The sequence below is a fragment of the Mus musculus genome, chromosome 10 (genome assembly GCF_000001635.26).
Source record: "Mus musculus strain C57BL/6J chromosome 10, GRCm38.p6 C57BL/6J".
Lineage (NCBI taxonomy): Eukaryota > Metazoa > Chordata > Mammalia > Rodentia > Muridae > Mus > Mus musculus.
The window spans coordinates 127,047,386-127,072,855 of record NC_000076.6 but is presented as its reverse complement, the minus strand read 5'-3'; the positions used below and the strand labels follow the sequence as shown (position 1 = coordinate 127,072,855).

General features: G+C 51.9%; 4 protein-coding genes and 1 long non-coding RNA gene across 9 annotated transcripts; 2 read left to right on the top strand and 3 right to left on the bottom strand.

The window, feature by feature from the left end:
- Positions 1–1,754: 1,754 nt before the first annotated feature.
- On the bottom strand, positions 1,755–2,375 carry A730063M14Rik (RIKEN cDNA A730063M14 gene). Its single transcript, NR_040660.1, has 2 exons — positions 2,232–2,375; positions 1,755–1,939 (listed from the first exon to the last, which is right to left on the bottom strand). It is a non-coding gene; the product is annotated as an RIKEN cDNA A730063M14 gene (long non-coding RNA).
- On the top strand, positions 1,884–5,569 carry Tspan31 (tetraspanin 31). Of its 3 annotated transcripts, none has more exons than XM_030245229.1 (6): positions 1,884–1,967; positions 3,343–3,510; positions 3,868–3,948; positions 4,245–4,376; positions 4,474–4,587; positions 4,666–5,569. In XM_030245229.1, the coding sequence occupies exons 3-6, from the start codon at positions 3,871–3,873 to the stop codon at positions 4,738–4,740; spliced, it is 399 nt and encodes a 132-aa protein (XP_030101089.1). In that variant the 5' UTR covers positions 1,884–1,967; positions 3,343–3,510; positions 3,868–3,870; the 3' UTR covers positions 4,741–5,569. The 3 variants fall into 3 exon arrangements, with proteins under 3 accessions (XP_030101089.1, NP_080258.1, XP_030101090.1); NM_025982.4 differs by lacking the exon at positions 1,884–1,967 and adding an exon at positions 2,595–2,741 and having other exon boundaries at positions 4,666–5,566; XM_030245230.1 differs by lacking the exon at positions 1,884–1,967 and adding an exon at positions 2,880–3,049.
- Cdk4 (cyclin-dependent kinase 4) lies at positions 5,568–9,321 on the bottom strand. 2 transcript variants are annotated; one of them, NM_009870.4, is made up of 8 exons: positions 9,097–9,321; positions 8,403–8,636; positions 8,136–8,271; positions 7,854–8,021; positions 7,592–7,701; positions 6,853–6,903; positions 6,620–6,755; positions 5,568–5,927 (listed from the first exon to the last, which is right to left on the bottom strand). In NM_009870.4, exons 2-8 carry the CDS (start codon positions 8,618–8,620, stop codon positions 5,835–5,837), a joined length of 912 nt encoding a protein of 303 aa, NP_034000.1. In that variant the 5' UTR covers positions 8,621–8,636; positions 9,097–9,321; the 3' UTR covers positions 5,568–5,834. The 2 variants fall into 2 exon arrangements, with proteins under 2 accessions (NP_034000.1, NP_001341934.1); NM_001355005.1 differs by lacking the exon at positions 8,403–8,636.
- Positions 9,322–12,671: 3,350 nt separating this feature from the next.
- Marchf9 (membrane associated ring-CH-type finger 9) lies at positions 12,672–16,806 on the top strand. Its single transcript, NM_001033262.2, has 4 exons — positions 12,672–13,458; positions 14,481–14,636; positions 15,232–15,424; positions 15,945–16,806. The coding sequence occupies exons 1-4, from the start codon at positions 13,102–13,104 to the stop codon at positions 16,283–16,285; spliced, it is 1,047 nt and encodes a 348-aa protein (NP_001028434.1). The 5' UTR covers positions 12,672–13,101; the 3' UTR covers positions 16,286–16,806.
- A 1,165-nt stretch (positions 16,807–17,971) lies between these two features.
- Cyp27b1 (cytochrome P450, family 27, subfamily b, polypeptide 1) lies at positions 17,972–24,610 on the bottom strand. 2 transcript variants are annotated; one of them, NM_010009.2, is made up of 9 exons: positions 24,381–24,610; positions 23,601–23,791; positions 22,974–23,176; positions 22,687–22,887; positions 22,442–22,614; positions 22,009–22,178; positions 21,728–21,806; positions 21,146–21,343; positions 19,850–20,825 (listed from the first exon to the last, which is right to left on the bottom strand). In NM_010009.2, the coding sequence occupies exons 1-9, from the start codon at positions 24,573–24,575 to the stop codon at positions 20,712–20,714; spliced, it is 1,524 nt and encodes a 507-aa protein (NP_034139.2). In that variant the 5' UTR covers positions 24,576–24,610; the 3' UTR covers positions 19,850–20,711. The 2 variants fall into 2 exon arrangements, with proteins under 2 accessions (XP_006513250.1, NP_034139.2); XM_006513187.4 differs by lacking the exon at positions 24,381–24,610 and having other exon boundaries at positions 17,972–20,825; positions 23,467–23,752.
- Between the last annotated feature and the right edge of the window lie 860 nt (positions 24,611–25,470).

Genomic DNA, 25,470 nt, shown 5'->3' with positions numbered 1-25,470 from the left:
CTGCCTGGTCAGTATTTAGTTAATTTAAATTTTAGTTTTGTTGCCTTTAATCCCAGCACTTGGGAGGCAGATGCAGGCGTATTTCTGAGTTTGAGGCCAGCCTGGTCTACAGAGTGAGTTCCAGGACGGCCAGGGCTATACAGAGAAACCCTGTCAAAAAGCCAAAAACAAAACAAAAAAAAAACAAAAAAACAAAAAAAAAACCAAAAACCAAACCAAAACAAACAACAACAAAAAAAATATTTTGGGCTGGAGAGATGGCTCAGTGGTTAAGAGCACTGGCTGCTCTTCTAGAGGTTCTGAGTTCAATTCCTGACAACCATACGTGGCTCACAACCATCTATACTGAGATCTGATGCCCTCTTCTGGCATGCAGATGTATATGCAGATAGGGGACTCATAAACATAAGATTAAATTAAAATTAAAAAATGTATTGGGCTGGTGAGATGGCTCAGTGGGTAAGAGCACCCGACTGCTCTTCCGAAGGTCAGGAGTTCAAATCCCAGCAACCACATGGTGGCTCACAATCATCCATAACGAGATCTGACTCCCTCTTCTGGAGTGTCTGAGGACAGCTACAGTGTACTTACATATAATAAATAAATGAATAAATCTTTAAAAAAATGTATTTAATGTGAGTGTATTGCCTAGATGTATATGTTGTGCCATATGTGTGCCTGGTGCCTCCATCTGGAGCTATGGCGGGTTATGAGCCACTATTTGGGTGCTGGAAACTGAAGCCAAGTGCTCTTAATCTTGGAGCTGACTCAAGAGTATCTTCTTGAGGGTGATTTAGGAAGGATAACTTTGAACTTTTTTTTTTTAATTTGGAGATAAAGGGGTTATGCTTGGATTTACTGGACTCCACAAAAATGGACTAAACAGGGGCTGGAGAGATGGCTCAGCAGTTAAGAGCACTGACTGCTCTTCCGAAGGTCCTGAGTTCAAATCCCAGCAACCACATGGTGGCTCACAACCACCCGTAATGAGATCTGACACTCTCTTCTGGTGTGTCTGAAGACAGCTACAGTGTACTTAATTATAATAATAAATAAATCTTTAAAAATGGACTAAACAGTAATAACTGAGCGTTGCTAGCTACTGGGTACTGATTCAAGCATCTTATATATCCTAACTCATTTAGTCCACATGACCATCTTGAATTTGTTAAAGAAGTATTGCTAGGTGTGTTGCATGGCCGTCTTTCCCTCTTTGACAGATGAAGAAGATATAGGGGATTTAAGTACCTGGCCGGTGCAGATGGTGAGCCAGAAAGTTCAAACCCATGCAGTTTGACTGCAGCACGGATAGACTGTTGGCAGTCACAGGGTGTGAGCACACGTGGGCTCGAATCACTGTGTGGAGCTGATGGGAGCATTCTCTGGCTTCATTCCTACCACAGCTGCTTCTTTGCCCAGGAGGAAGAGAAAGGTAGTGTCGTTTGTCACTCCACTAAAAGGGCACTGTATCCAAACGCTTATGCAATAACGTTATCGACCAGCCACCCACTGGAGTGAAAGTATTGAGCCTCCGGGCTGGAGAGATGATGGCTCAGTGATTAGGAGCACTGGCTGTTCTTCCAGAGGACCTGGGTTCAATTCCCAGCAACCACATGGCAGCTTACAACTGTTTGCAACTACATTTCCTGGGGTACACTACATTTCCTGGGATACGACATCCTCACACAGACATACATGCAGGCAAACCCGCCAATGCACATAAAATAAAAATAAAAATTTAAAAAGAGACAGTATGGAGGCTCTTATTTATTCATATTCCAGACTCGCCCCCACTTTGCGTCATGTGCCAAGCCTGATCCAGCACGTTTGTGTTCTAAAGATGTAGAGCACACCAGCGTCTGTGCCTGTGGTTTTGTCACGAACAGGAATGCGCCGGCCTCAAGTCACTGTTTCCACCTGAATTTCTGGCGTGTCCACACTGCAGGGAAAGGGATGCAGAACGGAACGTGAGTACTAGCAAACACAGTTAACAAATGCGTGAGGATTTGCCCGCTAATGCTACGCCCGACTTGGATCCTCTCTAGCTGGGCTTCATAGTGCATTTGGCTCCTCGTGCTGTTCCAGAGTATGACTGTTCCAGAGTATAACAGTGAAACGATGGCACCAACGTGAGATCATCGGGAAACACGGGAAATCGGCGGAAAAGGGTTACCTTTAGAGGTGCAGAGCCCCTTCCTCTCACCTCTACGAAACCCCTTTTTTCTGTTCACCTGAGTCTCCTGAGTATCTCCTCGGGTTCCTAGTCTCGAAATTCCGTACTCAGGAATCCAAGATTTTTTTTTTTTTTTTTTAGTTAGCTTCTGGTCTCTAAGACACTGTCTAGAAACCCTGGCCTCGGTTTCTTTCTTTCTTTCGCCTTCCTCTTCTTCTTCTTCTTTTTTTTTTTTTTTTAAGTTTCCTCCAATGAAGAAACTAAGGGCAAGACTGGGAGGCAGGCTGGTGACGTAATGCAGATTGATTGGCATTGAAGTCCTGGATGTCTTGGATTAGCCACGAGTTTCACCAATCCAGAAGCAGGGGTGGGACGGTGCAGGCGCAGAGAATTGGTTTGGGTGGCTTGGATTTAAAGCGATAGACGCGGTTGGGAGTCCTACAAGACGGTCCTCGATACCCTCCCCACAAGTCTTGGGACCATTTGGGTCCCCAGATCTGGGGAGATGGTTTGCGGCGGATTTGCCTGTTCCAGGAATGCGCTGTGCGCTCTCAACGTGGTTTATATGGTGAGGTTTTGGAAATGGATAAATCTCCGGGGCGGAAAGAATGGGGGAGTTTCTAGGGGACTTCCGGCGTGGAGAGGGGTGTACTGGGGGTTCTGGGAAGCTTCCCAGAAACTTCCGGCGAAGAGGGAATTCCTGGGTACTTCCGTGGAAGAGGATAGATAGACTTCCGGTGATGAGGGGGCTTGTTTGGTGGTGGGCAGGGGTGGATTGGAGACTGAGGGCCTATAGTTCCAGTCTTCACTTTCTGCTCCAGTTTCTTCCCAAACTAGAGTTACTAGACAACGCCAAGGCTTCCATTTGTGTGTTAGGTACCTACTTACCCTGCCCTACTCTCTCTCAGTCATTCCCAGTTGCTTGGGAAGTGCGCTTAGAGATGAACAGTACTGACTGCACACCTCAAGCGCTTAGCTTGTCAAGTCCACGTCCCCTTGTAATATAGCCTTGGGCTGTGCTGCATTGCTAGAAATCTTTGGCGATGACCGGGTCTCACTGTATAGCGAGCTAGCTAGCACAGACTAACCTGGAACTTCGCTGTGCTGCGGTTGCAGGTATGAGCCACCACATCAGGCTGAATAAAGTGTATTCTTTCTATTTCTTGCAGCTTGTGGGCTTTTTGCTCATTGGCGTGGCTGCCTGGGGCAAGGGCCTCGGTGTGGTGTCTAGCATTCACATCATTGGAGGAGTCATTGCTGTGGGAGTCTTCCTTCTCCTCATCGCGGTGGCAGGACTGGTGGGCGCCGCGAACCACCATCAAGTGCTGCTCTTCTTTGTATCCTGGCCTTAGTGATTGGGGCCTGAGCGGGCTTTTCCTGGGAAGGGGACCAGGGGACCTCAAACACGTCTCTTTGTTCTTACTCTGTAACCCACACAAGTTGACGGTTTTCCCCCAACTTGATAAAAAGTGCAGTTTGTGAACAGAGAAGGGCCTTGAACTCTGCCCCCTTGCCTGCCACATCGCAGTTAGAATTACAGTGGTGAGATTTTAAAGACAGAAACTGGGCCTATGCTATGTAGTCCTAGCTTGGAGCTCACACTAGGCTGGCTACCACACAGCTTTGTCTGTCTGTCTCCCTGAATGAGGTATTTTAAATGGAAAACAGGTCTTTTTGCCCTAACTTCTTCTCAGTATATGATCATCCTAGGTTTGGTCTTCATCTTCCAGTTTGGAATCTCTTGCTCATGTCTGGCTATTAACAGAAACACACAGGTAAGGGTAAGCCCTTTCATGTACTTGCTTGCTTTCTCCACTTTTATCTGACCCCTTCATCTCATCCTTGCTCAGACCCACTGCTTCCACAGATGTGTGCTCCCTGACACATATGGTTAATTCCCCAAGATGCAGAGAGACCCTGAGACACCTCACATTACCAATGATCACGCTGCGGTCTCTGTGGGGTTTTCCTTGCTAAAGCAGGGAAATGGAGACTCCTGAACCGAAGGGTATGTGAGGAGACTAATGTCTAATAATGTTCTAACGAATGTTAATGCCTGTGTGCTCTCTAGGCAGATGTCATCAATGCTTCGTGGTCGGTCTTGAGCAACAGTACCCGGCATGAACTGGAGAGAAGTTTTGACTGCTGTGGCTTGTTCAACCTTACAACCCTGCGCCTACAAGATGATACTTCCTGTAGTGCGGTAAGATGAAGGATTAGTCATTCCTGGGACATTCACTACAGCTTTTTGGACAGGGCAGGTGAGCAACTTTGAATTCTCTATATATGTCTGTTACCAGGTGTGCAAAACTAAGAGCTCTACATGCCAGATGTGTGGGGAGAGGTTCCTTAAACATTCAGACAAAGCCCTCAAGATCCTAGGAGGTGTTGGGCTCTTCTTTAGTTTCACAGAGGTAATGACTCCTCATGTACACACTCAAGCCTTCAACCCCATGGTCCAGAAATAACCTTTCTCTCTTCCTCTCCCGTAGATCCTTGGTGTTTGGCTAGCAATGAGATTCCGGAATCAAAAGGACCCTCGAGCCAACCCCAGTGCCTTCCTATGAGACTTTTGACCTCCCAGATAGCATCTCTGCAGCCTAGGCTGTTTCTAGCTAGCTCTGTATCCAAGGAAGACCTTGAATTCCAGACCCTCCTGCCTCAGCCTCCTGCTGGCATCACCACACTCAGCCAGCCCCTGGATCCTTCTGACTTGGCTTTGCCATTTTTTTGTTTTTTGAGACAGGGTTTCTCTGTATGGCCCTGGCTGTCCTGGAACTGTGTAAACTAGGCTGGCCTCAAACTCAGAAATCCACCTGCCTCTGCCTCCCAAGTGCTGGGATTAAAGGCGTACACCACCACTGCCTGGCCTTGCCATCTTTACAAACACCTAGGGGTGGCCCTATGGTTTTGTTTTAGAGAAAAGAGGTCCCTTACCTCACCCCCAAGAACTGGTGGTTGGACTTATGTCTGTTTTGATGGGAACACGATTATGGATGAGGGGAGGTAGGCCTCGGGCCCTAGGAGGGTAACTGCACCCCCCCCCCAAGACCCTTGGCTTCAAGGACAGAGTCAGAACACCAAGAGAAAACCAGTTATAACCCAGGGCCTCACAAGTGCTCGGCAAGCATTTCTACCAATCAGTTGTCATTCCCAGCCCCACCTACAGTCTCATCAAAGCAGGACCAGTGAACTTAGAAACTAAAGCCATTTTGACCGAATATTCAAAGAAAGCATTTCTCTCTGATCTTGCCAGCCAAAGAGCTGGACTGCCTGCCTAGGTCCTTGCAGGGAACTTGTTTTCGTGTTTTTTTTTTGTTTGTTTGTTTTGTTTTCCCCAAGTCTCCCAGTGGCAAAGCCAATTGGAAAAAACATTAAAGAAAAATAAAGACCATACTCTTTGTCTTGTCTTGTTTTCCTGTATAAAAAAGATCCCAGTATAAATCAGGGAGGGAAGAAGACAGATACACCTGCCCTTTAGTGTAGAGCTAGGGGAGGGTAATGGGGGTGAACCTCGTAAGGAGAGGTGGGGACTTGTTATTTAAGGCTTAAAATATTCTCTGTAAAAAACTGGAGGATTCTCCACAGCCTTGGGGGGAAACAGAGGCTGCCGCTTCAGCGAGGGTTTCTCCACCAAGACTGGGAAAGGCAGCCCCTCTTCTCACTCTGCGTCGCTTTCCTCCTTGTGCAGGTAGGAGTGCTGCAGGGCTCGGAAGGCAGAGATTCGCTTATGTGGGTTAAAGGTCAGCATTTCCTAAAGGGAGAGGACAAAGGTCAGAAAACAGCTCAGGAGCCGATGCTGATGCCCACCCAACATGGCTGTTTCCTTTGTCCCACTCTGGCTGGCCATTCCCAACAGCAGTGACAACTACAGCCTGCCCACAGCTACATCTTAGCTTCAGGCTGGTCTGGGCCCGTCTGTTTCATCTCTGCGTGCACGTGCTCATGTGTGAAATGCGGGCACGCACATGTGCGTGTATACATGCAGAGGTCAAGAGTCTGGGCTGCCAGTCCTTGCCTTCCATCTCATTGGAGACTCTGTCAGCGCTGTATTACCAGGGATCTGTCCATCTCGCCCCGAGTGGCACTACAGGACTGGAGAGATGGCTCAGCAGCTAAGAGCACTGACCACTATTCCAGAGCTCCTGAGTCAATTCCCAGCAACCACATGGTGGCTTACAACCATCTGTAATGGGATCTGATGCCCTCTTCTGGTTGTGTCTGAAGATAGCTACAGTGTACTCACATACATAAAATAAATAAATCTTTAAAAATAAATAAATAAATAAAAAAGGAGTAGCACCATAGAAGCACACAACTTCTATATGAGTTCTGGGGATTTGAACTCAGGTCCTCACACTTATGCAAAGGAACTCTACCCACTGAGCCAGTTCCCCAGGCCACGGTATTTCTTATCTTAACCCAATCCCCGCCCAGGTCCAGTACCAGTAGCAGCTGCGCTCCAGACTCCTCCATCTCTGGCACCACTGACTGCACTGGCCGAGGCCCTCTGGGGGCAAAGGCTCCTCGAGGTAGAGATACCTCTCGAGGCCAGTCGTCTTCTGGAGGCAATCCAATGAGACTGTGGGGACAGGACAACTCTGTTAGGAGGGGCCTTTCCCAGCTCCTGTCTCCGCGGCAGCAGGAAATGTCTTTCCTTTTCCTTATCAAATACTTACTCAAAGATTTTCCCCAACTGGTCGGCTTCAGAGTTTCCACAGAAGAGAGGCCTAAGGCAGAAAAAGACTCAAAGTATGTGTTATATCAAAAATAGGGGAGTGGGGGCTGGAGAGACGGCTCAGCAGATAAGACTGCTCTTCCGGAGGTCCTGAGTTCAATTCCCAGCAACCACACGGTGGTTCACAACCATCTGTAATGTAATCTGAAGTCCTTTTCTGGTGTGTCTGAAGACAGTGAGTGTACTCACATACATGGAAATAAATACATTTTTAAAAGAAAAAAAAAATTGAGGAGTAACCGTTATGTAGACCCAACTAGAGAGTGTGGAGACGAGGAACGGGAAGATCCTAAATCCAGGGCATGCCTATATGGTTTCTTGGTTCTAGGCAAGGTGGTCAGTATGAACTGGGTAGGCTGGATGTCCCGTACCATACATGCACAAAAGCGAATGGTCAAGAACAGGCATGTCTGTAAAAGACTTGGGGGCCGACGGAGTGTGAAGTTCAGTGGCACGGAAGCATTTACTGAGTGTGTGTGAGTTCTGATTTCAACCTCTAGCACAGTAAGACAAGCAGCCAAAGCTATGTGCAACTGAAGGTAGGTTAAGAGCTTCAAGTCCCATACGGGCGGTGGTAACGCATGCCTTTAATCCCAGGGCTCTGTGAGTTCAAGGCCAACCTGATCTACGGCCAGGACTAACCCTGTACCATTAACAACAAAAAGTTTCTAGTCCCATACTTCCGACGGAACATCTCTGCAAAGATACAGCCAACGCTCCACATGTCCACGGGTGTTGCGTATGTAGACTGCAGAAGAACTTCAGGAGCTCGGTACCAGAGCGTAACCACCTGAAGAGAATAGTAGAAATGAGTGAGTGTCGACCTCACGAACCAGACCTGCCTGGCTCTGAAAACTTCATGTACAAGACTCCTCAGTTGCTATGGGAAACCACCAAGAGCTACCCCTATCACAACCTAGTCGGCTAACGCCTTTTACTGACCACAGGCGTGAGGGCCATCTGGTAGCTGTAGATTCTAGCTAGGCCAAAGTCAGCCAGCTTGACGGTCCCATTACTTGTCACTAGAATGTTCTCTGGCTTCAGGTCCCGGTGAACAATGCAGTTTGCATGAAGAAAATCCAGGCCGCTTAGAAACTGACGCATTAGATCCTGTTTTTCAAGAAGAAAGCACAGAACACCGGAAACTATGTATCACTTCAAAATCCCAACAACTTCTATTGCAAAGATCGGTCCACCCTCGCCCCCAGCCCCACCCCTACTCACCTTAATGGTCTCAACCGGCAGGCCCGGTGGAGGTGCTTTGTCCAGGTATGTCCTCAGGTCCTGGTCTATATGCTCAAACACTAGGGTGACCTTGATGTCCCGATCAGTTCGGGAAGTAGCACAGACATCCATCAGCCTGAGAAGAACAAATGATCACCAGCTAGTCGTCCCCTTTGTCTCAACGTGGCCTCTGGCGTTCTAGGGTCCCACTCCTGCCTTACGGGTCCTATTGTCCTCTCCGCCCCACTCCCAATCCAACCTTCTCACCGTACAACATTGGGATGTTCAAAGGCCTCCAGCCTCCTTAACAAGGCCACCTCACGAACTGTGCTGACGGGAAGGCCCCCTCCAGCTGCTCCTCCATTAGGAACTCTCACACTCTTGAGGGCCACAAAGTGGCCACTGTGGGGATCTCGGGCTTTGTACACCGTCCCATAGGCACCGACACCAATTTCAGCCACGGGTTCATATCGAGTGGCAGCCATTCTCGAAGCAGGGGATCTACAATCACAGAGGCTTCTAATACCAAACTCACTCTCACGGTTAGGAGGGGGATGACCCGGCGGTAACAAAGGAACTCCTGCACAAGACCTCGCCAACGCGATCAGCAACATCCCACCCCTCCACACTTCCAGGGCCCGCGCCTTAGGTAACACAAAGACTCCCATCAAACCCTCCTCCTCCGGCCACGTTTTGTCCCGGAGGAAGAAAAAGAATGCTTTCTTTCCTTTCGGAGGACATCGCACTAGGCACAAAGAGGATCACACAGTGCACAGGGTTTGCACCGAAGATTCTGCACTTCACTCTCCAAAATCACACCCTTGCCCGCGACCACAAAGGCCCCACTTCCCGCCATTGGGCCACCTTCCATAATCAGCCAGCGACGCGCACGCGTGGGGAGCTGGAGGGTGCTGGTGGTGGCGGGGACTGGTCCCCCGATCCTGGATGAGACTGCACTCACCTTACGCTCGGCTAAGAGCTCTGGAGGTGGCCCTTTATCTGGGCCCGGGAGCCGGTTCCTGCGGCGCCATACACCGGGGATCGGTCCCGGGCAGCTGGACGCTTCGGGCCAGACCATAGACACAGGCCGCGAGCTAGAGAGGCCCCCTCACCCCCACCCTCACCATGTGACCAGCTGCCAGAGAGGCGCGCGGAAACCCGGGGGGCGGGGCGGGCGCCGGACGTTCTGGACACGTGATCTTCACCCTTGCGCAGTGGGCAACCCGGGCTGCTTTGATGGGAGGGGTGTGGTGGGGAAGGGGGCGGGGCCCTGACGGCCACGTGACCTGTTGCTATCCCACGTGACCCCTTGACTTTGCGCTGGGAAGCAGAGGTGTGGTTACGCTGTGTGGCACGTGACTGGCTGCCATACCCTGACTGCCGAGGGGGTGTGTGGGGGCGAGAGAGGGTGGAGCACAAGGCGGTGTCATGGCAACCGGGCCAACCAGCTCTCAACTCTGGGCTCAAGGCCGAGCCAGAGCGCATCTTCAGTCTCACTATGGGTCTCTGAGTGGGCGGGAGGTCGAGGTGTTAGTGGGAGATCCTGGTGCCAGAAATGGTGCTGTAACATTTCCACTCCACCGCCATGGGGAAACATTCGTATTTGTGTCTTTCTTTTACTCATTCATTCAACACAATTTTACTAAGTGCTTCCTTCCAGTTGGTATGCGATGTTTTTGTTTTGGTGTCTCAGTCACTCGCCCTTTGAAGTGATGATAAAGATAACTAGTATAGGTAATTGTGGTCTTATAAAACAGGGAATAAATAATTTCTATCTGAGGAGGAAACTAGGATTAAAAGATGGACAGAAGGAAATATAATAAGCCACTGTATGGGTATGGGGGGGCAGCAATTTAATGCCCTCCCTCTTCCCAACCTGTAAACCTCCCCAGGAATATTAAAAGCAGCAAGAAGTGATTGAAAATAGGGGTTCTTGATTTTACAAGAGTCTTTACACTAAGATTGCTACATATATATGTGATTGCATAAACAGATGACAGGGTAAGCATGTCCAGGGTCAGTCACCACCACATTGCTGGAAGATGACGTGTCCTTTTGCAAACCTGCAACTCCTCGTTGGGGTCATGTTCCTATTTTTTCCCCAGTCCAGCTTAGAACATATTCTTGATCTGATCAGCGTTTCCTAAATGGTCTGCCTACAGAAATCTAGTTAGACAGAGGTAGATCTGTGTGACGATTTCGTCTGCTCCAACTCCTTTATTGTCTCCCACCTCTTAGGGATATGGGATGAAGGACCATGTTCCCATTTGTGAAAAATTGCCTAAAATCTAGAGCTATTTTAAATTGATTTGGGGTGGGGGTGCTGGGGATTGGAGTTAGTGTTTTTTTGTTTGTTTGTTTGGTTGGTTTTTTGGATTTTCGAGACAGGGTTTCTCTGTGTAGCCCTGGCTGTCCTGGAACTCACTCTGTAGACTAGGCTGGCCTCGAACTTGGAAATCTGCCTGCCTCTGCCTCCTGAGTGCTGGGATTAAAGGCGTGTGCCACCACACCCGGCTTGGAGTTAGTGTTTTTATATGCAGTAAGCATGGGTTCAGTCACTGAGCTATATTCCTGAACCCTAAATTCTAAAATCATATTTGAGACACTAGAGTTGAGGCTGGTCTCAAATTAATTGCAATTTTTGTGCTAAAGCCCCTAAATGCTGTTTTTATAGGCATGAGCAACGATTTTGGCTCTGATTTATTTTATTGTGGATATTTGTTTTGTTTTAATGGAACAAGGTCTCATATAGCCCAGGTTGGTCTTGAAATGGACACGTAGCTAGCCTCAAATACTTGATCCTCCTGCTCCATCTCCCAAGAACTAAGGTTAAAGGTATGCACCACTTTTTTTTTCTTTTCTTTCTCTCTTTTCCTTTCTCTGTCTTTTCTTTCTTTGAGACTGGATCTTTCTTGCCAGGTAGCCCAGGCTGGCCTCAGACTCTGCAATGTCCACATGCTTGGGTTCTAGACCTGAGCCACCACACCCAGGCTAAAACTATTTTATTACCTGTTTTGCTGTGTATTCCATTCTAACTTCTTACTTTTCTGGTCGACAACGTAACAGTGATGGGTTATGGTGGCACATGCTTTTAATCCCAGAGGACTGGGGCAGAAGCAGGTGGATTTCTGTGAGTTCATGCCAGCCTAGTTTACTTAGTGAATTCCCAGCTAGCCAGGACTACAAGTTGAAACCTTGACTGAGAGGGGGTTGGGGGAGGGAATGTATATGAGAATGTGAATGTAAATTGAGGATTCATGTAAATCACAGTCAAGCACCACACCACAGAAGGTGTGCATCAGACACATCTCCTGCTGCTGCCTCGATGCTTCTTGCCTTGCCAACAAGAGCAGAAAGAAAAAAAAAAAATCCAGGCCTAAATTGGCTAAGGGGCTGGAGAGGTGGGTGTTTCTTTGGCTATGTTCCTAGGGCTGTTTGGGTTTTTTAGCTGTCTGTGAGCGCATTCAACTCCCAACACAGGTACTCCCTGCTTCATTTTGCCGCCCATAGGACCCCACTGCAGCTTCCTGTCCTTACAGAAGCTATCTTCTTTGTCTGCTTAAGTCACTGACTTGCGCCCCCACACCCCCTTCATTCATCTGTCCATCCACAGCAACTAGATGCTGTGCCGAAATTGTCTTTGCAGCCACTTTCCATTGAGGAGTCTTAATTTGGCAATCTGTCCCTGGTTCGACTTTTCAACTTGCTCATTCCCTCCCTTTTCTGTTAATTACTCTTTTGCTAATTAATTTTTTTCTCAGTGTCTTTGACCCAGTGGGCTCTCCGGGAATCCCTTTCTTTCCTTCAGTTTCACAAAGGGGCTGAGAGGGTGGGTGTAAATACAAAGCAGATCAAAAAGCTGACAGGCCCAGCAGTAGCACTAGGGGTCAATTTAAAACAAAGATTTAAGCGTGCTTGTGTGGCTTTCGCTTCAGAGCAGTGGAGCTGAGGGCAGGTGGGTGTCATGAAAGACACGCCCATTCCTCGGGCATCCTTTCTGCTCACTCGCCACCTTCACATGCTAGAATCAATCGCTTGCTTCTCACACAATCTGACTCCATTCCTGCACACCAGCCAGCATCTCACAATCCCGCACCCAGCACCCTTTACCATCTTTTGTGTGTTGTTAGGGTCCATCCTCACCCTCCTCACACCCGACTCCCTGCAGAGCTTTCTTTGCACACGCCCATTATGCATACACCTCTGTGCCCCGTTACACCTGCAGCCTTCGAGGACTCAACTTCCATCCTCACCCCCACCCGCGCGCACACACCTATTCTTCCACCCCGGTACACACTCCCCTTCGTTGGCCACTCCTCTCCCTCCCTCCTCCCGCGTCTCGCACACTCGCCCCGCCCCTGGGGACACCTGCTCGTGCTGGGCAGGGCGGGGATGCGCAGCCGCGGCCCCTTCTCCTCCGCTCCCCCTCCCCGCCCCACCCCTCCCTCCATCCCTCACCGGCTCCCCGGCTCCCGCCCCGCCCGCCCGCCGCTCCGGGGGGGTCTCCGCCGCCGCCGCCGCCGGAAGGAGCCGCCATTTGCTACCGCCGAACGCACGGGCCGAACCGAGCCGGATCCGGCAGTCGGAGCGGGACTGGGGCCGAGAGGACGACGATGGGGGGCGGCCCCGCCGCAGGAGGACCGGGGCGCATAAGCCCCGGTGCCCGGCCGGCTCCGGACCCCGACCCGCGGGGCGCGGCACCCTGAGCCCCCTCCCCGCCCCCTGCCCCTGCTCCTGCTCGGGCCATGCCTGCCCACCCTGCCGTCCGCGGGCTGACGGCCCTCTCGGCCCCGCGAGCCCTGGTGCCCCGGCGGCGGCAGCAGTGAACAGCGCTTGCAGGCCGCGGAGACCCCGGCCCGGTCCTGCGCTCCGGCGCGCGCCCCCTTCCCGGCCTGCTCCTCGCCCCTCCCCCCGCCGCTCGGGAGCCCCCCTCGCTCGCCGCCCCCCGCCCCCCGGCGCCCGGACGATGCTCAAGTCTCGGCTCCGCATGTTCCTGAACGAGCTGAAGCTGCTGGTGCTGACGGGCGGGGGGCGGCCCCGGGCCGAGCCGCAGCCCCGGGGGGGCGGGGGAGGCGGCTGCGGCTGGGCGCCCTTCGCCGGCTGCTCCGCCCGGGACGGGGACGGCGACGAGGAGGAGTACTACGGGTCGGAGCCGCGGGCCCGGGGCCTGGCCGGCGACAAGGAACCGCGGGCCGGACCCCCGCCGCCGCCCGCGCCGCCGCCGCCGCCCCCAGGCGCGCTGGACGCTCTGTCGCTCAGCAGCAGCCTGGACAGTGGGCTCCGAACCCCCCAGTGCAGGATCTGCTTCCAAGGCCCGGAGCAGGTCAGGCCCGAGCACCTGGCTGGGCGGGGAGGGTGGGGGCGCGTACCTGGGGTGTCCGCGGAGACCGGGGCAGGGGGCGGGGCCAGGGGGAGCTGGGCGGGACCCAGGACCCGAGTGGAAGTGGGGTGAGGTTGGCCTGGCTGGAGACTCCTGGAGTGTGTCAAGGTTGGGGCCGGGTGGGTGGGGGGTCAGGGGCTCCCAGTCGAGGTAGGGTTATTCTCCTCGGAGGGCTCAGAGTCTCTGTCACCCGATATCAGACAGCTCTTAGCACCTGCTCCCCTCACCTTAGGGTAGCCATTAGCCGAGGGAACCTATTTTTTGGAAGTGGGCAGAAAGGAGAGTACATTTGTTCTCACCTTGAGGGGAGGGGCCAGGCAGGACCCTGCTCCTCTCAGTATTTCTCCCGATGAGGCAGTTTTTGCTCCCGTCTTGCAACTTATCCACTTCATTCTAAAGAGCCTTCTTTGTTTAATTTTATGGGTAAAGTTGTCCCGGGATAGTGCCAGCGGGCATCTCTGTGCAGCGAGAAATGACTGTCTGACTAAAGGGGACCATGTTCCACTCCTGCTCCCAGAGTGTCTCCCCATTTTAGCGTGGACACCACGATTGGTTAGCCATCCCAGCTGGCACCAGATCTATATACTGGAAGTACTGTGGAGTGGATGAAGGGATGCCTAGCTCAGCAGCCCAGCCTCTCTCCTCCCTCCAGGTCCTAGGCAGAGGTCAGCTCTTTAGGATGTCTTAATCACCTTTCCGATTTCTAGGAAAAGGGAAGACTCAGGCTTCCCTCTCCCTCTCGTCTCACCTTTGATCCCTTCGGTTGGAGAAGTTTTTCTTGAGCTGTGACTTCTTACTTTTGTGCTGTAGCCTTAGCATCTTGCCCTACTCTGGGTGGAAAGCCCTAGTTTTTAAGTGTAATAGTATGACTGACCCGAGGAAGAGGTTTCCTCTCCAGGAGTGCTGCAGAAGGGGTCCGTCCGGGTGATGACTGCTGACAGGCGCCCTCCCCTCTCTTCCTCCAGGGGGAGCTCCTGAGCCCTTGCCGCTGTGACGGCTCAGTGCGTTGCACACACCAACCCTGCCTAATCCGCTGGATCAGTGAGAGGGGCTCATGGAGCTGTGAGCTTTGCTACTTCAAGTACCAGGTCCTGGCGATCAGCACCAAGAATCCACTGCAGGTGAGGTGTAGGGAGCTCTCTGGACCAGAACCTTGCAGGGAACCTATTTTATCTTATTTAGTGTTTTCCCAAAGCAACCGCCCTCCACCATTATGGCTTTCCAAGACACATGTTCTAGACACTTAGAACAAGGGGGAGTGTGGAAAGACAGTGTTAGTGGTAATAGTAAATACACTCTGTTTTCTGTGTGTCATTTGTTGTGTGTTCATAATGATCTTATTAGATACCATTACCATGCCTGTCTTTAGTAACAGGATACAGACACATGTAGAGATTAAATACTTGTCTACACTACTCAATAATTAATGTAGACATTGGAGTTAAGATTGGAGTTCCAGTCTGGGTGTTTGACTTTTCCGATCCCGCCTTTCTTGGATAAGCTAGGCAAGTGGACACTTCTCTCTCCCCTGTACCTGTTCTGCTTAGGATCACCCATAGAACCACATCTTAGGCTAGATCAGGGCACAGAGAAGGCAGCAGATTCCAAGTTGCCGCTTGAAGAGTTTAGGGGGTGCCCCTGGTGTCCTCTCTCTAGGGCTGCCCGTCACCCCTCTGTCTAACCCAATGACTTTTTCAAGCGTTTTCTCCCAAACAGTGGCAGGCCATCTCCCTGACCGTCATCGAGAAGGTCCAGATTGCTGCTATCGTCCTGGGATCGCTGTTCCTCGTCGCCAGCATCTCCTGGCTCATCTGGTCCTCGCTCAGCCCTTCAGCCAAGTGGCAGCGCCAGGACCTCCTCTTCCAGATTTGCTATGGCATGTACGGCTTCATGGATGTCGTCTGCATAGGTGAGGACGCACGCGTCTCTCCCCCGCGCTGGCTTAGCGTCTTCCTTTTCTCAGTCCCTTAGCTTCCCTGGCCATCCATTCAGCGTCATGGCCATAATTCCACCACCATGCAGAACTGTTAGGGCTAGCCTGGGGCCCTGGTCTTTGTAGCTCTGTCTTCTCAGTCTGCAGAAATCAATGCTATGTGCGGGCAGCGGTTCACCCTGTAGCCCCGGCTGTCCTGAAACTCACTGTGTAGACCATGCTGGCCTTGAACTCAGAGATCCGCCAGCCTCTGCCTCCCCAGTGTTGGGATTAAAGGCGTGTGCTACCATGCCCGGCTTCACCCTGGTTTTCTTTTTTTTTTTTTTTTTTGGAGACAGGGTTTCTCTGTATAGCTCTGGCTGTCCTGGAACTCACTCTGTAGACCAGGCTGGCCTTGAACTCAGAAATCCGCCTGCCTCTGCCTCCCGAGTGCTGGGATTAAAGGCGTGCGCCACCACGCCCAGCTTCACCCTGGTTTTCTCATCCATTTGCTTAGGCCTCATCGTCCACGAAGGGTCTTCTGTTTACCGCATCTTCAAGCGCTGGCAGGCCGTGAACCAGCAGTGGAAAGTCCTGAACTATGACAAGACCAAGGACGTGGGAGGAGACACAGGGGGAGGGGCGGCAGGGAAGCCAGGCCCCAGGACCTCACGGACCAGCCCCCCTGCAGGGGCCCCCACCCGGCCCCCAGCAGCCCAGCGCATGCGCATGCGGACGCTCTTGCCTCAGCGCTGTGGTTATACGATCCTGCATCTCCTCGGACAGCTGCGACCACCAGATGCCCGTTCCAGCTCTCATTCTGGTCGAGAGGTTGTCATGAGGGTCACCACAGTCTGACCTGGACTCCAGGAACAGGGATCTTAAGTCAATGCATCAGCCAGAGGCGAGCCCTCCCGGCTGCTGGAGGTACGACCTAGACAACGTGTTTGGGGCACGGTGACCCCACCACTGAGGATCTCTGTGGACAGCCGCCAGCTTGGAGACATTGTCCGGCCTACTGCCCACAGGGTAGAGACCCCTGGGTGACGTTCCAGTTCCCACAGACACCGCCTCATACTCACCTTGAGGATGGCCAGCAGGCAAGCGGGGAGAACCACTTTTCTTCCTGGAGAGAACCATCTTTACCTCAGCTTTAAGCCTCCAGTCCCCTGGCTCCACCATGGTGACTTGGTAAAGGGAGACCAATGCCAGAAAACAAGGGGCTGTAGACACCCCCCACTCCCCACCCCATGGCCACAGGGCATCTGGCAATAAGACTACTAAACATTGACCTCCCGTTCCCTGCATGAGGCGGGGGACTTCCCCCTGCTCCGCCCCCCACTGCATGGGGGAAGGGCATAAAGAATCATTTATATGCGCGTGGGGCCTCCTTTCTCATCTGGGGCTCTTCTGCAGGGATGGAGGGTATGGGGGGGGGCTCCTCAGCACGGGTTGGGTTGCACTTCCCAGAGGTGCGTATGGAGTTGGAAGAGGGACCCCTCCCGCCCCCCTGCTTGCTGGTGAGTGACTCACCTTGGCTGCTAGGTGTCAGTGCTCAGAGGTAGCTGAGGACGGGGTGTGGGCTTGTCACCTGTGAGTTTTATGATTTAGAAAAGAAAAATCTGAGCTTTTTTCTTCCTGTCTACCTCACAGACTCGAGGATAAATGGGAGACAGGTTGAATACTATGACAGAGAAAACTGACGGGTGTATAAAGGGTTCCGGACTAGTTGCCACCAATTACTTTAGACAGTAGGTGATAGAGCAAGTTCTGAAATGTGGTTTCTGTCAGAAGCGGCACAGAACTTTGGTGTTTTTGAGAGACAAAGTAGAGAAGCAAAAGAGGAAGTCGATACTGCAACTGTGTAGGACAGTGGCCGTTGTAGGATCGAGAACCCTTCTGACCCTCCAAACACCGGACCTGGGGTGGAGGGGCAGCTGGGACTGCACAGCCTGTCTGAGAACAGCCCTTTCCTTCAGGTACTGTGTTCCCCCAGAGGAATGGTGGGAGACCAACATGGACTCAATTAGGGTGATGGGGACAGAGCCTCCTCCCTCAGTGTTATGACTTTAACCCCAATTGAGACATTTTCTGTGGCAGTTTAGGATCACAGGTTTGATCCAGGTGTGCCCGGCTAATGGTATTACTGAGAGAGAGAGGCGTAAGAACTCTTATTTATTATAGAAAGGATTTGGGGAATGTGGGTCTAAGGGCTGGGGGTGTGGGTTAGTGGTGTGCATGTGGTCCTGGGGCTAACTCCCCTACCACCAAAAGAACTATGTGGGTCAGCTTGAAGCTTGATTCCCTTCCTCCTGAAGCCAGGAGGGAGGCTGGGTGTTAATATGAATGACGGTGTCTTTTTTTTAAGTGAACCATTCATGAGCAATTAAAAAATTCCTTCATACATTGCTAAAGTCAGACCCAGAGGGCTTTCTTACTATTGGTCCTCTGATGGACCAACAGTTTCTGCTTTGCCTCCTCTTGGGAGGCTTGGAAACAGTGGGTGTCTTCTAACAGCCCACCTACCCTGGAACACAGGAAACCTTGCTCCATGCCTCTCCAGCAGGGGTCTTGGCTGCTGTCCTTGGTGCTGGCCGCAGATTGGCCTGCGGATGTAGAAACCAGGGCTGTGCTGGGGGTGGGGTGGGGAATGTCTGACTTAATTCCAAATGTGAATGCCTTGAGAGGATCAGAATGAAGAGGAAACTGAGGCTGCCAGCTCTCTGGCAGGAAACCTTACCCAGAAGCACACACCCTCCCCGCTACCTGGAAGCAGAGGGCGCTGGCTTTATTGATTTGTTATTAACAGAAGAGTCAGTGGAGATCAGATGGGGGACAGAAAATCAGCAATGACTAAGTCCGTGTTGGCAGAAGGGACTCAGGTAGATAAGACACATCTGGGGCTTCTGGGCCAAGCCTAGGTGTTCCTTGCAATGGTTCTCCCTGGAAGCTTAAGCATACTCAAGAACACACACATATATATACATATATATATCCATGTGTATATATCCCAAAGGCCCACTTCCCCCTCCCTCCAACACCGATGGAGGTCTCGGGATGGGGCTGTGCACATCTGCCAATATAATCTTTTCTTTTTTCCTTTCTCCTAACTTACACAAACCTTTGTCTAGGGGTCATAGGCGCTGCTGCCTCTTCAAAGTGGCACTTCTGTCTAGCCACCAGGCAGGACAGAATGGCAGGTCCTTTATTCACTGGGAAAACCTTTCTCATGGGCTCAGCTTTACCCACCCCCAAGCTCAGATCTGCTAAGACTCGGGTATTTTATGTTGAAGTTGAACTTGGTGGTAGAGTAGAAGCAGATAATGAGCGAACAGAAGAGACAAGAGGAGGAGCAAGACATGTCCAGTGTCATGGCCTCCGCACAAGGCGTCCAGCATGCCCTGCTCTACTGGGTCATGTGTGATTTGATCTCCATGGGAAGTCCACTGGCTGGCAGGGTCTCTGGTTAGGGAGCCATGTCTAGGATGGGCTGGAGGAAGTGTGAAGTGGAGTCTCTACCCAGCTAACTGGAGTGTGAGGGAAGGATGGAGAAGGAGGCAAGTCCTAACATGGGGGTGAGCTGGATCCAGACACGGGTGGGTGCGTAGAGTGCCGAGAGATTCATTGGGATAGAGGATGAGTTAATCTGCTACCTCACAAGGGGAGTACTGTGTGCAGTCTCTGAGGGGGTGGGGGGCAGAGAATGCTGACTTGGGGAAACAGTGACTTGGGGAAACAGTGTGCGGAGCCCTCTGTGCTCCAGGGCTCCGCACACTCTGCTTTCATCCCGCCTGGGTGGCTCCTGCCAGAATCCAGGTCTTTCTTTGAAGGAGGGCAGATTAGATATTCTAGGATGCCCTTCAGTGTTGGCTGTTCAGGTTCTTTTTGTTTGTTTGTTTTTTGTTTTTGTTTTTTGTTTGGTTTGGTTTGGTTTTGGTTTTTCGAGACAGGGTTTCTCTGTGTATCCTTGGCTGTCCTGGAACTCACTCTGTAGACCATGGCCTCGAACTCAGAAATCCTCCTGCTTCTGCCTCTCAAGTGCTGGGATTAAAAGCATGCGCTGTCCAGGTTCTAAAAGCTCTTCTTTCACCAAGAGTCGAGCCCCCTCTGGTCATCTCTGAAAAACCCTAAGCGCTCAGACCCATTTTACAACTTAGCTCCTACACTCGCTGTTCACCCCCTTAAATCTCCACTAGAAAGCCAGACGAGACTTGGCTGTTCCCACTGCAGATAGAAACATGTCTGGGTCTGTCACAAAACACTCTTTCGAATGGATCATCCAGACCTCCCATTGTTATGGGAGTTGCTCCCAGGAGCTGAGAGAAGCCAAGGTGGGTGATGGGGCTCCGGATCTTGCCAGGCATGGCGGGGGGTAAGGTGAGGGGAGTAAACCCAAAGCCAAGGAGTAAACATTTTAAGACGTAATATATATAAAATTTTTAATATAAAAAAGACAGGCTGGAGGAGGGGCAGGCCAAAAGATGGATGATAAGAAGTGGATCCACTTGAGAGTGGCTGAAGAACCAAGGTAGCGGAGGCTTAAAAACGCTGTAAATTAGGCAAGGGCAGATTTACTTCCCTAGAGGAAAGATTAAGAGAGAAAAGGGTGGGCAGAGCCTGGTGAGTGGACGATCCTGCCACATGGTCCAGGTTCAGTCTGAGAATGTATGGTGCTGAATAGCCAGGGATAGACTCTGGCAGGAGATAGAAAGACTGATACAGCTGGAAGTGGTAGCTCAAGTCTGTAACCCAATACTTGGGAAGGTGAGGCAAGGAGGTTGTGAGTTCAAGGACAGCATGGAATACATAGCAAGACTCTGTCTCAAAAAGAAAAAGAGCTAAAAGCCCAGTAGACTAGTCATTACTCTTCTCAGAAGGCACACATGGTCAGGTAGAGATGCAGCCAGGTGCAGACCAGATGCAATCACTTAGCTTGTGCCGTGATAAATGCTTAGACAGAGCATCAACGAACACTACAGGATCAGGGGCGAATCCCTCCCCAGGCTGCCTGGAGTTGGTAGTTAACCCCTGCGTTGGCACTTTAAGGATGTGTTAAAATCTGAAGGCATTGGATCCTGAGGAATGATCAGGAGAGGCACTGAGCAGGAAGGAGAAAGATGGTGGTTCTGCGATGCCTGCTGAGTCAGGCCAAGTACACATAGGTCAGGACCTGCTTCCTGGAGTTTGCTCGGTCAGACAGGCCTCCAAGGAGAGTGTGCCTCTTGTGTATAACAAAGACCCCATCCTGTCTTGAGAGAGACGATGTTGGCTGTCTTCCGAATGGTTATCTATCTACAAACTGTAGATTGATGCTCCTCTCAGGGACCAGGACAGTCCGGGTCATGGGCTTGATAGGAAGAGCACCTGGCTCAGGTAGCACTTCAAAATGGGTCAAGATCTGGAAACGGGGGAGGGGAAGAAGGTTGTCACTGTGGGTGGGTCTAAAATGGTACCTTAATTGGTAAAGAACATTAGAGTGGCCACTGTTGGAATGGCATCTGAGGCCACTAAGGGACTTCTTGGTCAGTGAGGGCAGGGGGTTGTGGGAGGGAAAATGATAGTCCAAATATCTTTGTTGATGTTCCAGACCTACGTGGGACTGTCAGTGGGTCTATCTGCTGAGTCTTATATGTTTTGTTATGTTTGTCAGAGGTCAAGATCACCCACGTTTATTGGGCCTTTCCAGACAGGAAACGGTATAAGTTCTAGATCACTCACCTGGGACAAAGCCATTTGTAGCTCAAGCTCTGCCAAGCGTCTCCCGATGCAGCTCCGTTTGCCAAAGCCGAAGGGAAGAGATGCAAATGGGTGGGGGGTCGGACCCTCCCCCAGCCAGCGAGCTGGATTAAAAGAGTTGGGGTCTGGAAACTGTGTGGGGTCCCTTGAAGTGGCATAGTGACATAGGGAGACTAGCGTCTGGTGGGAAAGAAAGACAGACTTGTCAGTTCAGTAGCTGAGTTTCATGTCCACACTTGCAGTTCCAGCCCTCAGAAAACTGAAGCAGGAAGAGAGAGAGTTCAAGGCCAGCCTGGGCTGTATAGCAAGACTCTATCTCAACACCTTACCCCTCCTCGCAGAGGGATCGGAGTTTTCAGTCTGAGCCCAAGAATGCAGCAGGGTGGGGAATGTGAAGAAGAGGATCTGCAGACCAGTTTAAAAGTGGGCCTTGGTTGTTGGTAAGGACCTCCCTCTACTACTCCCATTATGCTGGGGGAGGGGGGCTGGAAAGGCTCCCGGAGTGTTTGAGAATGACTTGTGCCCAAAGCAGTAAGGAATGGCTTAGCAGAAAGATTTACTCACATCTTGGGGAATTACATAGTTTCCTACACGGATGTCTCTGTCTGGGACACGGGAATTCCCAGGTACCACAGGGTACAATCTAGGTCATGAAACAGAAAATGGATTCAGCAGGGTGAGGCTGGGGAACACAGCGCCTCCAGTCCCCTTGTCTCCAGCTTCCAAATGCAGGAGTAGGGGGCCAGTTTTCTCTCCTCCCTCCCCCCACCCCCTTCCACACACTGCCAGCTTCCTCTGCTCCCCGCTAGCATTTTATCTATTTCCTGCTTTCCTTCCCCCATCACCTCAACACTTCTTTGATCACAGCCTTTAACAGGGGCAGCTGGGACAGAGCAGTGCCATGGGGGTGGGCACAGGAGCCACGGGTCCCAGCTGTGATCTCAGAGTGGAGTGCAGTCTGGACATCGGGGTGCCGGGAAAGCTCATAGAGTGTCCAGGAGAGCGTATTGGATACCTGAGGGAACAGGTGAGATCATCTGAGCTGTTAGACATGGGGACCCCAGTGAAGGGGGGTAGCATAGGGAGGGAGTGGTCGGGGACCAAGGAATTACTAAAGCTAAACCTTCATCCCTGAATCAGAAAAGTGGCCCTAGAGTTCTCGGGATGGGGGGTAGGGGGTAGGGTGAGCACAGGAGGTGTGTGTGTGTGGGGTGGGACAGGGATGGACATGGACACTGCACTCTGGAAATGGCACTTGCAATATAGAGAGAACCTCACCGTGTCCACTCCAGCCAGTAGTAGCTCTGTCACATTCCCCACTATGGACTGGACAGACACCTTTTCCCGAAAAAGGAAGTGGGTTAAGTGATGCCCAGACGGCATATCCTCCTCAGGCTTTCCCTGGTTCCTCATCGCAGCTTCACCTTCTCGCAGCTCCACGTGCCTCTGGGCTGAGAAGGAAGGCACGCTGCCTCACTGCTCCAGTGCAGTATTGATACCCAGTCCCCTCCCCCGGGCCTTACCAAAGGCAAACATCTGATCCCAGTCTCGGCAGAGGCGGGCCCAGGGTCCAGGTATAAGGTGGTGCAACCAGTTGGGCATCGCCATGGTCAAGAGTGTAGACACAAACACTGAGCCCACTGCATGTATGAAGGTTTCTGTGTCAGGAGGGACTTCAGCCTCTAGGCAGCCCAGGCGCGATCCCAGCAGCACCGCGCCTATACCTGGCCAGGAGGGGGCACAGTCACACATCAGCCATCTAGGACCCTGAACTATCTACACAGGTCCTTAACTCTGCTTTAGGACTCACTTTCTAGGCCAAATTTGTAAAACTCTCCTGCCACGTCCAGAACTAGGCCGGGTAGCCCAGAGCCACGTCCCCGCTGGCGCCTTAGTCGTCGCACAAGGTCACGGACCACGTTGTCCAGAGTTCCAGCATAGCCCGCGGCTGCTTGTGGCCGGAGGAGGAGCGGGGCCAGAAGACTTCGGAGCCTCTGCCATTCTTCACCATCCCTGCCCGGGTGCAGAGAGGGACTTTAGGGACGTGAGCGTGTGTGGAGAAGGCTAGGGTGACCAGGAGTATTATGTCTGCTCTCTCCGGGTGTAGAAATCACCCTGACCTCACCAATCTCTCATCTCCGTTCCTCTTTACTCACTTCCTGCTCAGGGATGGGAGTGGGTTCCATGGTAAACTGAATCACAGATGCTCACGTTCCAGCCAAATGCTGGTGCCCTCGCCTATCTCGTGGAATCGTAGGATTTTGGCCCCAAACATGCAGGGAGGGGTGAGGAATCGGCTCTACCTGCGTTCGGACTGGAGTACAGACTGGAGAACCGGGGAAATGCCAGAAGATTGGTGGAAACTTCCGACCTCCCTCCAAGCCCAACTTGGCTGTGGGAGTCGGGGCAGGAATAAGGTGCTCAGGGGTCGACTCACGCCGTTAGCAATCCGCAAGCACGCTGGTGGCGGCGACGGTGCTCTGCCCATGATGAGAAACTACAGCGCTCTGGACAGTGACTTTCTTGTCGCAGGAGCTGCTCCACAAGTGTAGGGTCGGCAACGTAAACTGTGCGAAGTGTCCCAAAGCTGCCAGACCATATTGGCCCGTACCGCGCAGCGCCATGCACCTGAGAGAATCGGCGCATTTGAATACCTGGGCGGGTGAATTTCGTTTGGCTTGTGCCAGGGCCAAGGGTGTTGGCTAGGCTTGGGAAAAGGGAGCTTTTTCAGTGCCGGGCTAGCGTAGGGCCCCCAAATGGCAAACTTTTTCTCCCATCCCATGAAAGTTTGAGAGAGAATGGCAAAACAGTAGACATTTAGCACTTCTTTTTAGTTATCTGGCTCTAGCCTAGGGGGAGCAGTTCCTTCAGGGCTCTTCTCCTAACTGTACCTCAAGAGGAGCCTCTAGTGAAAGAAGAGGAGCGCGTAGCTTTAAGCTTCATCTGCAGGATAGCACAGCGCTCTCCCTCCTTCAGCACGCTTGTCCTGGATCTGCAGGGTTTACTGTGTATGAAGCGACAGTACATCCCTTTGCCGGGAGTTAGGTATTGACTCCGGGGCAGTGGAACCTTCTATGGTCCCAGCGTGAGTTCTTCATAATCCACAGGTCCCCACCCTCACTGACCCTCCTTCCTGTGTTCTTCACCGTGGTCCTTTCTGCCATTAAAGCCGGCTCTCCCTGCTCAGTCCTACCAAGGGCAAGGACTGCCCCCTTACCTGCAGTTCATGCAGCCTGGACAGCCCCCCTTTGCAGAAGAGTTCAGCCAGGAAGCTGAGTGTAGAGGGCCCAGGGATGTCAGACAAGCTCCGGAGAACCGACTCACTGCCTCTGGAGCCCAGCGAGGCATCCAGCTGCAGAGGCAGGTGGATTCGGTGAAAAACTCTGGAGGCGAGCTTGACTGCCTGGGTCATGTCTGTGTTTGGGGAGTCTGCTCGAGAGCACTTTTCCAGAGCATCTTCTGCACTTGCCTGGACCCATATATACCCTTGGTCCTGGAGGTGAAGACGCCCCTCTCCAAGCTCTTCAGCCAATCCCTTTGCAAGTGGTCTGTGTAGCTCAGCACCCACAACAGTAGGCAGGGCTAGGGCTGACTCTGGCTTTTGGGTCTCCTGTGACAACAGCTCCACACCAGATGTCTTGTGCTCCTCTTGTATTAATGCCCTGGTCCAGCAGCAGCCTAAAGGTCTTCCTGGGAAAGGCTGTGCCTCTGGAGTTCAGGAGCCAGAGCCTGATGGATTTCCCATTTTCCTGGGGAGCCGAGTCCCTCAGGCCCGTCCCTGGAAATTGTCACTCCCTGAATGGAAACTAGGTGGAAGGTGCAGCCTCAGTTGTTCCCATATTCTTGGGTTGTCTTTTTTGCTGTGGAGATTCACCTGCGCTGGCCACGCCTCTCACCTCCTGTGCATGTAACACCATGGAAAGATGGCACATGGCCACCTTTACCTTTTATCTATTTGTATTTTAGAGTCACTGTGGGGTTTTTTTGTTTGTTTGTTTTGTTTTTTGGTTTTCCCAGACAGGGTTTCTCTGTGTAACCCTGGCTGTTCTGGAACTCACTCTGTAGACCAGGCTGGCCATGAACTCAGAAATCAGCCTGCCTCTGCCTCCCAAGTGCTGGGATTAAAGGCGTGCACCACCACGCCCGGCGTTAGATTCACTGTTTATATGCACAATTTGCCTTTTTTTTTTTTTTAAAGATTTATTATAAGTACACTGTAGCTGTTCTCAGACACACCAGAAGAGGGCGTCAGATCTCATTACAGATAGTTGTGAGCCACCATGTGGTTGCTGGGATTTGAGCTGAGG